This window comes from Podarcis bocagei (genome assembly GCF_964188305.1).
Source record: "Podarcis bocagei genome assembly, chromosome: 15".
NCBI lineage: Eukaryota > Metazoa > Chordata > Lepidosauria > Squamata > Lacertidae > Podarcis > Podarcis bocagei.
In genome coordinates this window covers 33,440,776-33,458,461 of record NC_138141.1, presented here as the reverse complement: position 1 = coordinate 33,458,461, position 17,686 = coordinate 33,440,776, and the positions used below count along the sequence as shown (strand labels likewise).

At 48.0% G+C, this 17,686-nt stretch overlaps 1 protein-coding gene across 2 annotated transcripts in view; it reads right to left on the bottom strand.

Moving 5' to 3' along the window:
* Positions 1 to 11,742, bottom strand: part of ATP2A3 (ATPase sarcoplasmic/endoplasmic reticulum Ca2+ transporting 3) — an 89,916-nt gene extending 78,174 nt beyond the window's left edge. The window contains exon 1 of one of the 2 annotated variants that reach the window (XM_081172911.1): positions 10,981 to 11,742. In XM_081172911.1, coding sequence (XP_081029037.1) covers positions 10,981 to 11,098 — 118 coding nt within the window. In that variant the 5' untranslated portion in view covers positions 11,099 to 11,742. The remainder of the gene's footprint in view (positions 1 to 10,980) is intronic. The other variant, XM_081172912.1, reaches the window with a different exon arrangement.
* Positions 11,743 to 17,686: the final 5,944 nt, after the last annotated feature.

Genomic DNA, 17,686 nt, shown 5'->3' with positions numbered 1-17,686 from the left:
AGGGGACTCCCCTGAGAAGGAGGCTAGTTCACCAACAGAGGAGCCAGATATATGGAGAAACGTGACTCAAAGAAGTAGGAGGCCCAGGGTTCGTTCTGATTGTTTAGAAATACACAATCGCTTTGAGGTCCTCTCCCCTAGCATGGAAGACGAAGAGCAGACTCCATTTGAGGATCTCTCCCTCATTTCAGTCGATCAGGTAAATGAAGACGAGCAGCAAAGTCAGTCCTCAGGGAATGTGCAGGCGACCTTGGAACGGACAGCTCATGGAAGAACCCCGACCAAACCTAAGAGGAGGCGTGTAGTGGTGATAGGGGATTCCCTACTGAGGGGAACAGAAGCAGTGATTTGTGGGCCTGACAAGATGTCTCGGGAAGTGTGCTGTCTCCCCGGGGCTAAGATCCAAGATGTAACTGAACGACTGCAAGGAATCATAAAACCCACTGACAAATACCCCTTCCTCTTGGTTCATGTGGGAACCAATGACACTGCAAGCAATAGCCTCCAGAAGATCAAAAGAGACTACGAGGCTCTCGGCAGGAAATTGAAGCAACTAAATGCACAAATTGTCATCTCATCTCTCCTCCCAGTTGAACGACGTGGCCCAGGGAGAGAGGGAAAAATAGTGGAAGTGAACAGCTGGCTTCGCAGATGGTGTAAACAGGAACGGTTTGGATTCTTAGATCACGGACTGCAGTTTCTTGAAGATGGACTTCTGGCAAGCGATGGGCTGCACCTCACAACGGTTGGGAGAAATGTTTTTGCCAAAAATCTCAGAAACCTCATCAGGAGGGCTTTAAACTGACTAATGTGGGGGAGGGAGACAGTGCTCCTGAAGGTAGGAGCCTATCAATTGATGAAGATGATCATCCAAATGTCATAGACCAAATGGAGCAAACAGCACGCAGACCTAGTGGTGGGAGGAAAAAATCCTTAAATAAGAGACACGGGGGTATGATTAATGGACTTCAATGTCTGTACACTAATGCGCAAAGCATGGGAAATAAACAAGATGAGCTTGAGCTCTTGGTACAGCAAACTAAATATGACATAATAGGCATCACTGAAACCTGGTGGGATAAGTCCCATGATTGGAATGTAATAATGGGGGGATACAATCTATTTCAGAGAAACAGACCAGACAAGAAAGGAGGAGGAGTGGCGTTATATGTCAGGGATGTGTATACCTGTGAAGAGATCCAAGATTCAGAACCTCAAAGCCAAAGTGAGAGCATTTGGGTCAAAATTAAGGGAGAGAAGAATAACAGGGACCTCATTGTGGGAGTTTACTATAGATCCCCAAACCAAACGGAGGACATAGATGATGCCTTCCTGGAACAGATGGAACAGATGGCCAAGCATGCAAAAGGAAGGGAGATAGTAGTAATGGGGGACTTCAATTACCCGGATATTTGTTGGATGTCAAACTCAGCCAAGAGCATAAGGTCAAACAGATTCCTCACTGGCCTTGCAGACAACTTCATTGTCCAGAAAGTGGGAGAAGCAACAAGAGGAACAGCCATTTTAGATCTGGTCCTAACCAATGTTGATGATCTGGTTAGTGGGGTAGAAGTGGAAGGATCATTAGGCGCGAGTGATCATGCTCTTCTGAAGTTTACTATACAGCGGAAAGGAGCAGCCAAGCATACTAGGACTCAATTTCTTGACTTTAAGAAAGCTGACTTCATAAAACTTAGGGAAGTGCTGGGTGGGATCCCATGGACAGTAATACTAAAAGGAAAGGGAGTTCATGATGGCTGGGAGTTTGTTAAGAGGGAGATACTAAAAGCACAACATCAGGCAATACCAATGAGACGGAAACATGGAAGGTGCCTAAAGAAGCCAGGGTGGCTATCTAAAGAACTTTTAACTGAGTTAAGATTAAAAAAGGATGTGTACAAAAAATGGAAAAGGGGGGAAACCACCAAAGAGGAATTCAAACAAATAGCCAGCACGTGTAGACACAAAGTCAGAAAAGCTAAAGCACAGAATGAACTCAGGCTTGCTAGAGAGGTTAAAAGCAACAAAAAAGGCTTCTATGGGTATGTTCGTAGCAAAAGGAAGAACAAAGAAACAGTGGGGTCACTCAGAGGAGAAGATGGTGAAATGCAAACAGGGGACACAGAAAGGGCTGAACTTCTCAATGCCTTCTTTGCCTCAGTCTTCTCCGATAAGGAAAACAATGCCCGACCTGAAGAATTTGGAGCAAATGATTCAGCAAAGGAAACACAGCCCAGAATAACTAAGGAGATAGTACAAGAATACTTGGCCAGTTTAGATGTATTCAAGTCTCCAGGGCCAGATGAACTGCATCCAAGAGTATTAAAAGAACTGGCAGATGTGATCTCAGAACCACTGGCAGTCATCTTTGAGAATTCCTGGAGAACAGGCGAAGTCCCGGCAGACTGGAGGAGGGCAAATGTTGTCCCTATTTTCAAAAAGGGGAAAAGAGAGGACCCAAATAATTACCGCCCAGTCAGTCTGACATCAATACCAGGGAAGATTCTGGAGCAGATCATTAAGCAAACAGTCTGTGCGCACCTAGAAAGGAATGCTGTGATCACCAATAGTCAGCATGGATTTCTGAAAAATAAGTCATGTCAGACTAACCTGATCTCGTTTTTTGACAGAATTACAAGCCTGGTAGATGAAGGGAATGCAGTGGATGTAGCCTACCTTGATTTCAGCAAGGCATTTGACAAGGTGCCCCATGATATTCTTGTAAAGAAACTGGTAAAATGCGGTCTTGACTATGCTACCACTCAGTGGATTTGTAACTGGCTGACTGACCGATCCCAAAGAGTGCTCATCAATGGTTCCTCTTCATCATGGAGAAGAGTGACTAGTGGGGTGCCACAGGGTTCTGTCTTGGGCCCGGTCTTATTCAACATCTTTATCAACGACTTGGATGATGGACTCAAGGGCATCCTGATCAAATTTGCAGATGACACCAAACTGGGAGGGGTGGCTAACACCCCAGAGGACAGGATCACACTTCAAAACGACCTTGACAGATTAGAGAACTGGGCCAAAACAAACAAGATGAATTTTAACAGGGAGAAATGTAAAGTATTGCACTTGGGCAAAAAAAAATGAGAGGCACAAATACAAGATGGGGGACACCTGGCTTGAGAGCTGTACATGTGAAAAGGATCTAGGAGTCTTGGTTGACCACAAACTTGACATGAGCCAACAGTGTGACGCGGCAGCTAAAAAAGCCAATGCAATTCTGGGCCTCATCAATAGGAGTATAGCATCTAGATCAAGGGAAGTAATAGTGCCACTGTATTCTGCTCTGGTCAGACCTCACCTGGAGTACTGTGTCCAGTTCTGGGCACCACAGTTCAAGAAGGACACTGACAAACTGGAACGTGTCCAGAGGAGGGCAACCAAAATGGTCAAAGGCCTGGAAACGATGCCTTATGAGGAACGGCTAAGGGAGCTGGGCATGTTTAGCCTGGAGAAGAGGAGGTTAAGGGGTGATATGATAGCCATGTTCAAATATATAAAAGGATGTCACATAGAGGAGGGAGAAAGGTTGTTTTCTGCTGCTCAAGAGAAGCGGACACGGAGCAATGGATTCAAACTACAAGAAAGAAGATTCCACCTAAACATTCGGAAGAACTTCCTGACAGTAAGAGCTGTTCGACAGTGGAATTTGCTGCCAAGGAGTGTGGTGGAGTCTCCAACTTTGGAGGTCTTTAAGCAGAGGCTTGACAACCATATGTCAGGAGTGCTCTGATGGTGTTTCCTGCTTGGCAAGGGGTTGGACTCGATGGCCCTTGTGGTCTCTTCCAACTCTATGATTCTATGATTCTATGATTCTACAAAATATTTGAAGACGCAACAAAGTGAACTGGACTCCTTGGCTGGTTTTGAATAAACATTCACAAACTTTTTAATGATAATAATTACTTAAATAGTTTGAGGATCTATACAACTGTGTAACATGCAGAAAACAGCATTTTTTAGAGAAATCAAAGACTGGAACTGAGGGAAGTCGGGGGGTGGGTGGGTTCTGTGGGGGGAGGGGGAGGAAAAAAGGGGGGAAATAAGGATGATATATTTCTGGATAATATGTTTTGTTTTAATTTTGAATAAAAAAGAAATTAAAAAAAGAAATTAAAAATAATATATATTTGTAACAGGTTCAACTGATTATTTGGGGGCACATATTCTAATCGTTACAGTCTTAACCCACCTTCCCTCCAAGAGCAGAGGCGGAATTAGGGGAGCACGGCCAATTTGCGTTTTAGAGTTGCACAGGGCACTGCTGAAATTTGAAAGCCCAAAGTCCACCACTGCCAAGGGCCTCAAGATGGTGTACATAGTTCTCCTGCTCACAACAGCCCTGTGAGGTAGGCTAGGCAGAGAGGCTGTGACTTTCCTATGAGCTTTGTGGCTGAGTGAGGACCCTGGTCTCCCAGGCCCTATACGTTAACAGCTATACCACACTGGCTCTGAAGACAATTGGTCCATCAAGCTCAGTGCTGTCAACACTGGCTGGCAGCAGCTTTCCAGCGTTTCCAATGGGTTTCCCCAGTCCTTCCCGACGAATACCAGGGATTGAACCTGGACCTTTCACATGCAAAGCAGATGCTCTTCCCCATTTCTCTACACAGTCAAGAAGGGTTTCCAGTTTCAGTTTCTTCTAGCCACCCAACAAAACACAGTTTTTCTTCCAGGGGTTGCCAGCCCTGGTGACTTCCAGATGTTGGCGGCTCCCAGCTCCCTCAGCCCCAGCCAGCATGGTCACTGGTCAGTGATGGAGCGTAGCAACATCTGGTGGGGTGCGGGTTCTCCACCCCTGATTTAATAAAATGCAATGTGCTATGATAAACCAAAGGCTCAATTGAACCCCGAAGATTTGTAGGGTCTCGGCGGTCTCCATCTATACCCACAGAGCTGTAGCTCAGTGGCAGATGAGTGGTAGACCTTTGCATGCAGAAGGACCCGAGATGAATCCCCTGCGTTTCCTGGTAGGACTGGGAATGTCCCTTGTCTGAAGAGAGCCAACACTCCAACTCAGTTCAAGGCAGCTTCCGATACTGTTGGCTAGGAAGTTTAGAGTCCATTCGCCTTGCAGATCACCTTGTGCTCAATCCCTCCTGATTTCCTGTGGAACAGCCAAGAGCACCTGTGGCAGAAGATCCCTGATCCTGAAGGGCTGGTTAACTCACACCCAGCCCAATCCTATGCATGCTTGCTCAGAACTAGGACTTGCAAAGTCCAGCAGCGCCTGGTAAGAGATCACCAGATGGCAGCCGTTGATCACCTTCAACCTCCAAAGCCATCCCTGTAAAGAAGCCAGAGGTGGGTGCGAGTTCAGGATCCGCCAAGCTGGCCAGTGGAAAGATGCCTTTCGGTGCACAAGCTGGCCGGAGAGGTCTTCCCCAACGGTGTTCGAAAATAACCAGGCGCCAGGCTCGTCTTGTGACTGGCGCAGGTCCAGTTGTGACCACCTAGAGATCTCTGGATGCTAGGTTGGTGACTGACATCTCCACCTGGCTGGCCCCTCCAGTTTTCTTAAGCAGGTAAGCAGAAGGGCTTACTTACTGAATATATATCCCATATATTTTCTTTAAAATATAATGCAGTATAGAAATGAAAAAGAATAATTACAATAACAATCTCCACTGGGAGAGGGGGAATGGCGCCTAGACATACCATTGTGGCCACCATAAGCTATGTTTAAGGTGTGTTTTGGCAGTTAACTCATGGGTAGGCAAACTAAGGCCCGGGGGCCGGATTTGGCCCAATCGCTTTCTCAGTCTGGCCTGCGGGAATCAGCGTGTTTTTACATGAGTAGAATGTGTCCTTTTATTTTAAATGCATCTCTGGGTTATTTGTGGGGCCTGGCTGGTGTTTTTACACGAGTAGAATGTGTGCTTTTATTTAAAATGCATTTCTGGGTTATTTGTGGGGCATAGGAATTCGTTCATTTTCACCCACCCACCCCAAAAAATATAGTCCGGCCCCCCACAAGGTCTGAGGAACAGTGGACTGGCCCCCTGCTGAAAAAGTTTGCTGACCCCTGGGTTAACTTATATATCTGAGATTCTAACACTGTTTCTTGACACCCAAAGGGTCAACTCAGGCTTGAAAGAACAGGTTGCAGTGTGTGCCTCTAGGTGTGGGGGGCCCACAACAATTTTTCTGGTTTGCAAGTGTGCCCCTGGGTCCAGGAAGGTTGACAGTGCCTGATCAAAGCCATTCAGCAGAGTTGGCCCAAGACATTTTGCAGTCTGAAGCACATGTCAAGATAGTGCTCCCACTTGGGCAGCTGAGTCTTAGCGCTGAAGACAAATTAGCATCCTCTATGGCACCCAAGGACAGAAGGCTAGCAAAGAGAAGGCTGCATAGCCTGCCCAGCTGAGTTCACTACCTCTGTTCTCAGTAACTGCCACCCGAGGCAGCTGCCTCACTCCATGCAATACTAGGACTGGCCATACCCTCCAAATTTACAAGAATGGAGATTCCGACTAAACATCAGGAAGAACTTTCTGCCGGCGAGAGCCGTTCTACAATGGAACGGTCCACCTCAGAAGGTGGCGGACTCTCCTTCATTGGAGGTTTTTAAAAGCAGAGCTTGGATGGCCATCAGTCATGGATGCTTTAGCCGTGATTCCTGCATTTAAGGGGGTTGGACTAAATGACTCTTGGGTTCCCTTCCAACCCAACAATTCTATAATCCAGAGAGCGTTGCAAGAAAGGGCTCTGCTGCAGAAATACAACAGGCTCCCCTCCGTTCTACCCACCGACAATAAGTAGCCTTTAAAAGAACACACACAGAGAGACAAATATGCATCCTCTAAAAATAGGCTGTGCAGATGATCACAAATTGCTTCTGAAACTCAATTTAGTTTTACAAAGTTTTTTTTATAAATTAATTGCCTTTAAAAAAAAACCCCAACAACCTGGCACAACCCATCCTCCAACTTCTGCCATTTTCCAACACACACACACACTTTATTTCAGCTTCATCAAAGCTATTTGCATATGCAAATATTGGTTGGGCTGCATAAGGACTTTCCAATGAGCTTTCTTCTAATCAGATAAATATTGACTCAGGTGTGGTTGTGTTCTGAGGCTCAGTGTCAAGTTCCACCCTTCTTTGTGTAGGGATAACCAAATCTTATTGTCTCAGGGGAAAGGTGGCGCCCGCAGGAAACAAAGGTCACAGGTCTCTTATCCCTGAGTATCATAAAATCGTAAGGTTGGAAGGGACCTGAGGGTCATCTAGTCCAACCCCCTGCAATGCAGGAATCTTTTTGCCCAACGTGGGGCTCGAACCCACAACCATGAGATTAAGAGTCTCGTGCTCTTACCATCTGAGCTATCTGCAGCAGAGGTGAGGAACAATACAAGAGCAAACATACAATACAATACAATACAATAGCGAACATACAATAGCGAACATTCCATCCAAGTAAAATACTAGAGTTGCTAGGTCAGGACCCTGAGACCTGAGACCTAGGGGCAGCCCCTGTTGATCTCACAGGAAGCAAGCTCCAGTGATGTCATTAAGCATGACTGAGCCCTGGAGATGGAGGTTAATTGGGATTGGAGAGGAAGGGGGGGGGGAGGGACTCCACCCACAAGAATCAATGCAATAATTTGCAGCTGGCTCCTGCCAGGTTGAAGCCTACAAGCTGCATGCACAGTCTTAATAATAAGAGTAATAAATCTTATGGAACTCTCGCCCACCTGGAAAGTCAAGCCATCCCCTTGTCACTATCTTCCCACCTTCGTAGGCCAGGTCTGGCAGATGGGCAGGACACCTGCCATTCACCTGACACAATTAAGGTATCAGATGACTGACAGGTGGGTGGTCCTGCCTACCTGCCAACGTTGGCCTGCAGGGTTTGGGAGGGATGATAATCATCTGTCCTGGGTTAGAGGGAGTGGCTACCAAAGAACGTAGTAGCCCAGTGGGCCTTATTTCCAAGTCAGTCGTTCCCTTCTAGATACTTTGGACTACAACTCCCATCATCCTCTCTGGCAACTGGCCACTCTGGCCGGGAGATGAGAGTCCAGCACAGGCATCCCCAAACTCGGCCCTCCAGCTGTTTTGGGACTACAACTCCCATCATCCCTAGCTAAAAGGACCAGTGGTCAGGGGTGATGGGAATTGTAGTCCCAAAACAGCTAGAGGGCAGAGTTTGGGATGCCTAGTCCAGCAACATCTAAGAGCACCAGCCTGACGGCAAGAACCATCTAGAGCAGTGTTTCCCCAAACTTGGGTCTCTAGCTTTTTTTTGGACTACAACTCCCATTATCCCTAGCTAACAAGACCACTCGTCACGAATGATGGGAGTTATAGTCCAACAACCTCTGGGGAACCAGGGTTAAGAAAGGCTGATCTAGAGCACCATGGCTCCCTCTAGAGTGGTCAATACTGTGAGACATGGGGTGACAGCCTGAATCAGTACACTCCCTGACCCACGCCACCTCTGCCAACCCTGGCTCCTGCACACTCCACTCTGAATATTCATTGTACAAATGGAGAGCTGGTGTAGCACAGTGGTTAGAGTGTCGGACAATGACCTGGGAGATCTGGGTTCAAATCCCCACTCAGCCATGAAGCTCACTGGCTAACCCTGGGCCAGGCTCTGCCTCTCAGCCAGACCTACCTCACAGGACTGTTGTGAGGATTAAATGAGGAAGAGGAGAACCATGTGCTCTACCTTGTGCTCCTTGAAGAAATGAGTGGGATATAAATGCAATAAATAAGTAAATGATATCCCATCTTTCTTCCAAGAAGATCATGGTCCCCAACATGGTTCTTCCCTGCCTTCATTTAATCCCCACAACCCCAAGTGAGGTAGGTTAGGCGGAGAGGTAGTGCTTGGCCCCAAGGTCACCCAGTGAGCTTCTTGGATGAGTCAGGGTTTGAACGCTCGTCTCCCAGGTCCTGGGAACCCTCAGGGTCCCTTTCAACTCTACAATTCTGTGCTGGAATGTTGGAAAGGTCAAGGCTTTGTGGCAGGACATCTGCTTTTCATGCCCAAAGTCTCAGTTTCAATTCCTTCCAGCAGCTCCAAGCAGGGATGAGAAGACTACTACCTACACGTAACCCTAGGGAGCTGCTGCCAGTCGGTGTAGGGAACACCCAGCTAGATGGGTTCAGGCACAGACATTGTAAGAGACCGAGGGTACAGAAAGCAGCTTGCTAATGTTCCTGTGTTTACTCTGCCTGTGACTCAAAGCCCCCTTCTGAAGCCTGCTTCCAGGTTATCTGCACCCCAAAATTCACCCACAATATTCACCAACTTACAGACACATCAACCCCTAGCCAAGTCCCAACACAGAGCAGTTCTCCCAAAGACCTAGGTCACCACTACCTCAGATGCTCTCTGCAAATCCAGGTGTCCGCTCCCTGCTCTCCCGCCCCCCCCCCGGCCCAGGCCTGACCAGATTCACAATCACAGTTCCAAGCACTTCTCATGGCAGGGGGCTGGGCTAGATGACCTTTGGGACATCTTCCAGCTCCCTGATTCTATGATTCACCTTCCAGGTAACTCCTAAGCAAAGCAGTCTTCCAGGGCCTGCCCAGGGCCCAGCCAGTTCTTCCTTCACCGGGCAGTCAGACCACCATGGTCTGTAACCAATGGCCGGTGCAAGCCTTGCCTTTCATGCCCAAATAATCTCTGACCCCCACCCTGCCACAGTCTCCAAACCGAACCTCAATTTATCCTCTGCAGCAACATTTAAAAATAATAAATCAGTCGCTCCTCTTCCCCCTCCAAGCATGAAAGCTGCCATTTCAGAGCTCTCTCAATGGAGCTTCCAGGGTCCAGGGCATTCTGGCTGTAAATGTAAGATTACTAGGGGCAAATACAAAGGGGAGCAAAAGGCTGCTTTTGCAGACATCCCGGAAGCCTTGTGCCGACTTCTACGGAAGGAGGCTGCTCAGCTAAATGGAACCTGTGGTTTGCTCTAGCAGCAGGGCTCCTCTTTGAGTGCTTATTTTAAAACTGATCAGACAAAAGTCCCGAGAGGAGGGAGCCAATTAATGGCTGTCTGTTGCGGCATCTCAATGGAACTAGCATGCTTAGGGGCAGTCTATCTCTGAAAGCAAGGGCAGAGGGTTCTTGCCTTCATGGTGCTGCTCTCAGGCACCTACAAGAGCGGCTGCGGTTCTTGGCGATTGCACTTTTCTCTCTCTCTCTCTGCCCAGTCACCTTTGGCTTCAGGATCCTACCACCCACTGCCCAAACTGGATGGCACTCCCATGCCCCACAGAGCCACCCTCTCCAGCCCCACGTAAACCCCACAGGACACCCAACCATTAAAAGTACCTCCCTTACCCCAGATCACACACCCTGTTTATAAACTCTCTGTTTAGGTGGGCCCCTTTCAAGGTAGCCCCCCGTTATGTGGAAAACAAAGGGTTGCACCCAAACAGCATAAGAGCCAATTCCCAGCGGATAAGGTCCCTTTGCCCCCCAATGTAATATTTGAGGGAGCTGGGACCCTCAAAGTCGATGGACATTGTCATTCAAATGGTGTGCATGTGCCACATCATGAGATGATTATGCAGGGCGAGGCTTACCTGCCCCCCCCCCATATTTTATTCAAGTTGGCATCCCTGCAAGCAAGAGCAGACCCATAGAAATCAGTAGGACACATCCATTCAAAGCACTCTTACACCACAGTCAGTCATGCCTCCCCTGCCCCAAGGATCCTGGGAACTATAGTTGAAGGATGCTGCCATTCTCAGCACCCTTAAAAACTACAGTTCCCATGATTCTTTTTGGGGGAGGGTGCGAACCATGCCCGGTGCAGAGCGCTTTGATTGCATGGCGTGGCTGCGACCTGAAACCATAGCTTTCAATGGGTCTGCTCTGAGTAGGGCTAACCCTGGCTCCAACCCCCAAACCCGTCCCGATGACATCGCCGTTCTGAAAGCCACCATGGATGGCATCGCGGTTCTCCGGCGGTAGGGCGCGAGGCGGCGTCGGCCCCAGCAGGACTCACCGTTGGCGCCGTACTTCTCCCGGTTCCGCCGCACCTGCTCCGCGCTCAGCCCGCAGCTTTCGCGCACGCCGAAGCGCCGCAGCACCTCCTCGGCCGTCGAGCTGTGCGCGCTCTCCATGACGCGCGGCTGGAGCGCTCCGGCGCCCGCTCGCCTCGCCTGGCTGTGCGCTCCGGCGGCGCCCGCCCGATCCCTTGAACGCTGCTCGGTTACCGGACCGGCTCCGGAGGAGGAGGAGGAAGCCTGATCCGGCTGGACGACGGTGAAAAGAGGAAAGCCGCCCGCAGGTTCCCACCTACTCCAAAGCCAAATCGCGCAACCCGGATTGTAATAATAAAATTAAATTTTAAAACCCGGGGCGTTTTTTCTCTCTCCAAGTCCCTCGGTCTCAGCCTGCCGCGATCTCGCAGGAAGGGACTCCTCCGAGCCGAGCCGAGCCGGGCACCTTCCGCTTGGCCCCGCGAGCAGCCCTCTCCGCTTGCGCGCTCACAGCCGCGGCTCCCGTCCGCAGAGCCTGCCCGGGCGTTCCGCTACTGCCGCTGCCATGCCGCGCCTTGCAAAGTTACTTTCTCTCCACTCGGGTTTCCCTGAGCCAGGCCCCGCCCTCTGCCTCCAGCGCCCGGCCTCGCCTTCCCCCAGGATCGCTCGCCTCGATCACCTGCGATCGCTCGCCCTTTTTGTACGATTTTTTTGGGGGGGAAGTGTTATTATTGTGATTCTTTAAGCCTCGCTGCTGAGCGCGCGGCGGCTCCTCCCTCTCCCTCCTCCAGCCTTCCCCATTCACAAGCTACCTGCCGCCTCCGATTGGTTCCGGCACACCCTTGATACCTTCCTGCCCTTCTGCCATTGGCTATGAGAGGCGTTCCGATTTGCATAGCATTTCTCTCTTTCCCCCCACCCGGGGGGGGCGCTTTTCCGACCCGCCCACTTGTGCCTTTTAAGGTGTTTTGTGTCTTTTTAAAGGAATTCCCATCGCTGCAGCGATTGGGGGCGGGGCACAGCTGCACCTGTTGGATTTCTGTCTGCCATACACCTGCTGTTAACAGTCCCGTGCCGAAAGCTCTTGCTGCCTGAAACAGGGAAGAAATCTAGTACACACGGAATGAGAACTAGATCCTCTCTCTGTGTGTAAAATTAATTCATAAGGGGAAAGGGACTTTTCAATCTTCATTTTAACTAAGTAAACACACATTATTTTTTTCAAATAAAGCAATGTCATGAAAGATGTATTTTAATATTAAATGATTGCAATTTCAAGAAACTTGACATTTAAATTTTAATTTAAAATGTTCAGATATGGGGGAGGGGGCACGTTCCAAAAGCCCTCTCAGCATCAATCTCTGGAATGGCTGAAAGAAAGCAGATAACAGCAGTCCAGGTGTCACACAGAGCATACCAATCCCATTCAGAACTATGTTTACTTGTGCATTAACTGTCTCTGTGAATGACATATTGCTTGTGTGTCATTCACTATAACAGGGGCTGGGCTCTGCAGGCCAGATCCTTACCAAGCACCACCCCTAGGGGCCAGCTTTGACAGGTGGGTGGGTGGGACAACTCACCTGCCAATCACCTGATGCCGCCAATAATTGACAGGCAGGCTGCCCTGCCCACCTTTTGCTCCATTCTCTTATGGAAAACGCCTTTGTAGGAAAAGTGTTTTCAGATTTCCATTTGGCAGGGCAGTTCTACAACCAATAGATTTTTTTTTTTAATCTTCCATTTGTTAACTGACACCACCATCAGTCTGAATACCAAACGTTCCTCAAATGCACTGTTCACCAGCAGGTCTCAGAGTGGGTAACAACACTTTAAAATTCTGCACTAAAAACATACCAAGCAAAGTAATAAACGTAATAATCAGATTTTTTCATTAAAAAAATTATCATAGGAGCCTTCTGAGAAGGTATAATGACTCAATTTAACCTTAATCGGGATTCAACATGTACCATAACTTTTCATTTTTAAAAACCTGGTCACAATGACCATTTTACTGAATTGTACTGTTGGTAGAGACCAACCACATTTCTGATTGTGATTCATTTACTGGCTGCTACATTTGTATTGGCCCCATACAATAAGCCTCCTGCCTTGCCAGTGGCTACAAAATGGTTTATGAAGTTTTCAGAGTCAGCTGAAATGAAAAGGGAGACAAATTAACAGGCAGTGTGTCCACCCAAGAAACAATCCCTCAGCCTCCTGTCTCCAAATGACAGAGAAATGTTCTCCTTTTCTGATATACTGTAACACACAGTGTAAGACATGGCAAAATCTCAAATACATTATTTTTAAAATGGCAGGGGAGGGGGAATATTGAAAGAAAACCATCTATTTAAATTTGTGTTTCTACTCTGCTCCTTCAGCCAGGGCTGCTTACATACAATCAAAGCAAGACAGTTCCCTCCCTCAACTCCAGTAGGGAATTAGAAAGAAAAAGGCCAAAGTTGAGAGTTGAGTTATGTGAGCTAGAAGCTGGAAGCAGGGAAGCAGACTGTGAAGTCAGAGAGACAAAGCCATGCCTGATTTCTGCTGGAATCCCAAGGTCTAGCTATGGGAGAAGCAAGACCCTCTTGGGCTGTTACTGCAGTGAACTCCTCCATCATAGACTCAGGTTGCATATATGTGCAAATAAACCATATGTCGTAAAGGCACCACAAACCTTCTGTAAGCACTGGGAACCCCTGGAATCGCGGACTGCTCACAGGATTAGGGTGGTATAATAATAATAATAATAATAATTTTTTATTTATACCCCGCCCTCCCCAGCCAAGGCCGGGCTCAGAGCGGCTTACAAGCAATAATAAAAACAAGATGAGTGATTACAACTTAAAAACAAAAATAAAATACAACATTAAAATAATGGAACATTAAAATATTAAAATGGAGCCTCATTGTAGGAGAAGGAAAAGAAAAAAGAAAAAGGGGGCGGAGGGAATCAAATTGGCTCCAATCCAAAGGCCAGGCGGAACAACTCTGTCTTACAGGCCCTGCGGAAAGAGATCAGATCCTGCAGGGCCCTGGTCTCATGAGACAGAGCGTTCCACCAAGTTGGGGCCAGTGCTGAAAAGGCCCTGGCTCTGGTTGAAGCCAATCTAACTTCCTTAGGGCCTGGGACCACTAGGGTGTTGTTATTTATGGACCTTGAGGCTCTCCGTGGGGCATACCAGGCGAGGCGGTCCCGTAGGTACGAGGGTCCTAGGCCGTGAAGGGCTTTAAAGGTCAAAAGCAGCACCTTAAATCTGACCCTGTACTCCACCGGGAGCCAGTGCAGCTTGAAAAGCACTGGATGAATATGCTCCCATGGTAGAGACCCTGTGAGGAGCCTCGCTGCAGCATTTTGTACCCGCTGGAGTTTCTGGGACAGCTTCAAGGGCAGCCCCGCGTAGAGCGAGTTACAGTAGTCAAGCCTGGAGATGACTGTTGCATGGATCACTGTGGCCAGGTCGGGGCGGGAAAGGTAAGGGACCAACTGCTTGATGCGGCGAAGGTGGAAAAATGTCGCCTTGGCTGTTGCTGTGACTTGCGCCTCCATGGAAAGGGAGGTGTCAAGGATTACACCCAAACTCTTAACGGAAGGCAATGGCACTAATTGGGCCCCCGCAAGAGAAGGGAGTTGGTCCCTCATCCCCATGCTATCCCGACCTAGCCATAGGACCTCTGTCTTCGAAGGATTTAGTTTCAATCGGCTCCCACGAAACCATCCAGCCACAGCTTCCAAGCATCTGGTCAGTGTGTAAGGGGCCGAGTTGGTGTGGCCATCCATCAGTAGATAGAGCTGAGTGTCATCAGCATATTGATGACAGCCCAGCCCAAAGCTCCGGATAATCTGGGCAAGAGGGCGCATAAAGATGTTAAAAAGCATTGGGGAGAGAATTGCGCCCTGCGGCACTCCACACACCAAGGAGTGGCGTGACGACATTTCCCTCCCTAGTGCCACCCTCTGTCCCCGACCAGAGATAAAAGAGCACAACCAGTTACGGGCTATGCCCTGTATCCCCACGTCTGCAAGGCGATGGTCCAGAAGATCATGATCGACCATGTCAAAGGCTGCTGACAAATCTAAAAGGATCAGCAGTCCTGACCCGCCTCGATCCAGTTGTCTACGAATATCAAGATGCTCAAGATGCTCTTGTGAACGCATATGCCCCCACCCTCCCAAAAACAGCCATTCACAAATTACGATGTGATAGTGTTTTATCAATAATTATATGCCCGATAACTGTGTGCGATGTCAGAAAATAGGTGAGCTTCTGTTTTCCAATCAATAGATGTTTTGAATGAATTGTATCGCCGTCATCCTTTCTTGCTAGATACATAGAAATGTAGGTTGTCATCACGCCACTATACCAATTGCCACATAAGGAACAGTGGGTAGGCCCAGGCGAACAGCGAGATTTAACAGAGTGGTGGGGGAGGCAAGTCACTGTGTAAAGCAACTCTGTTACAACGTGGCTGAAGAGTAAAAATGTTTTAAATAAAATAGTTCAAGAAATACCTTTTGAATGCAGAATGTATTTCTGATCTCTGCAAGCCACTCAGAGAACCTTTCCTCCCACCTGGCAGAAGAGCAGAGTAAATATAGTTTAAATAAAATAGTTTAAATGCATAGAATCATAGAATTGTAGAGTTGGAAGGGTTATCTAGTTCAACCCCCTGCAATACAGGAATATCAACTAAAGCATTCATGATAGATGGCCATCCAACCTCTGCTTAAAAACCAGCTTGGTTTCAGAAGAAGAAAGCAAAGACTACCTCAGGTGAGGCCAAACAATAAATGGAGTAATAATAATAATAATAATAATAATAATAATAATAATAATAATAATAATAATAATAAATTATTTCTACCCCACCCATCTGGCTGGGCTTCCCCAGCCACTCTGGGCGGCTTCCAACAAAATATTAAAATACAATAACCTATTAAACATTAAAAGCTTCCCTAAACAGGGCTGCCTTCAGATGTCTTCTAAAAGTCTGATAGTTGTTCTCTTTAACATCTGGTGGGAGGGCGTTCCACAGGGCGGGTGCCACTACCGAGAAGGCCCTCTGCCTGGTTCCCTGTAGCTTGGCTTCTCACATCAAGGGAACTGCTAGAAGGCCCACAGAGCTGGACCTCAGTGTCTGGGCAGAACGATGGGGGTGGAGATGCTCCTTCCGATATACTGGACTGAGGCCGTTTAGGGCTTTAAAGGTCAGCACCAACACTTTGAATTGTGCTCGGAAACGTACTGGGAACAGATTATTCTACCTGAGCAGAAGAAACAGCAGCCTTTATCCAAGAGAGTTGGATCTGGCTGTCTGACACCGTTCTGCAAATATGAGAGAATCTAAAAACAGGAACGTCTTCCTCTTATACTTTAACTTTCCAGGGTTGAGGAGCTGGACTGCTAGTGAAGAGGATGTGCAAGTTCTCCTTTCTTTCAAAAAGAAGGGTGTTTATTTTCCTGCTCTCCCTCCCTCCCTGCCTGCCCCATATCTGCGAGATTCTATTTTCATATTGCCAGTGGGAGGAAGGTTCAGAGGCTCTGGAGAGCAGCAGTGAAGGAGAGGAGGAGGAAGGGGCAGCAGCAGCAAGCATCCTTCCCAGCATGCTTTGCCGCAAGCAGCGTCCACGGAAACCTCAAATAAAGGCAGCGGTGCAACATTGCAAAACTCATGCTTTTTAGATGCTTCCACCTGAGCCCAAACTCGCCCACAGCACAGCAGAGCTGGAGAAGCGGCTGTAGCTCAGTGTTGTGGAATATTTGCTTTGCATGCAGAAGGATCAATCCCTGGCCTCTGCACGCCCCCACTAAAAAGCTTACCTTGGCAGGTGGGCCATTCCTCATACTGGGGGAGGGGGCAGAGAGAGATGCAAACTCTTGAGCATCTCAACACCTTACTTTTTATATGTATAGGAAGAAAGGAAATAAGGAAGCTGTATAATACAGTGGTACCTCGGGTTAAGAACTTAATTCGTTCTGGAGGTCCGTTCTTAACCTGAAACTGTTCTTAACCTGAGGTCCCACTTTAGCTAATGGGGCCTCCCGCTGCCGCCACCATCACGTGATTTCTGTTCTCATCCTGAAGCAAAGTTCTTAACCCGAGGTACTATTTCTGGGTTAGCGGAGTCTGAAACCTGAAGCATCTGTAGCCTGAAGCGTCTGTAACCTGAGGTACCACTGTACATTCATTCAGAACTGTTCTACATTTATTGATGATTGCAAAACGAAAGCTCATCCGTTTTCTGACCTTGTGCACACTTAACTGAATGGACATCTCATTATTGATAAAATACATCATAATTTGTGAAATAAAAAGAGCCTGCTGGGTCAGGCCAATGGCCCATCTAGTCCAGCAATTTATCCCCATAGTGGCCAACCAGATGCTCTAAGAGGCAGCAGCAGAAGAACAAGGTTTTCAAATCATTGAATGGATTTTAAACACTCAATGTACTTCGCACACATTATTTCCGTACTCTTTGCAACAACCCTGCAGAGCAGAGCAGGAATAATAATCATAGACTCATAAAAGGGCCCCAATGGGTCTTCTAGCCCAACCACCTGCAATAATTAGTAGTAGTATTCCTATATTCAGAGGGGACACCATAAGAAGCCATTTGCCTAAGGCTATACTTGGCCAATATACAGGTGGGGTGAGATTTGAACATGCATCCTGGTCTGTTAGCGCGAAGGGCCGCTGTGCCACCAACCTTAGGTTTGCCCTCAG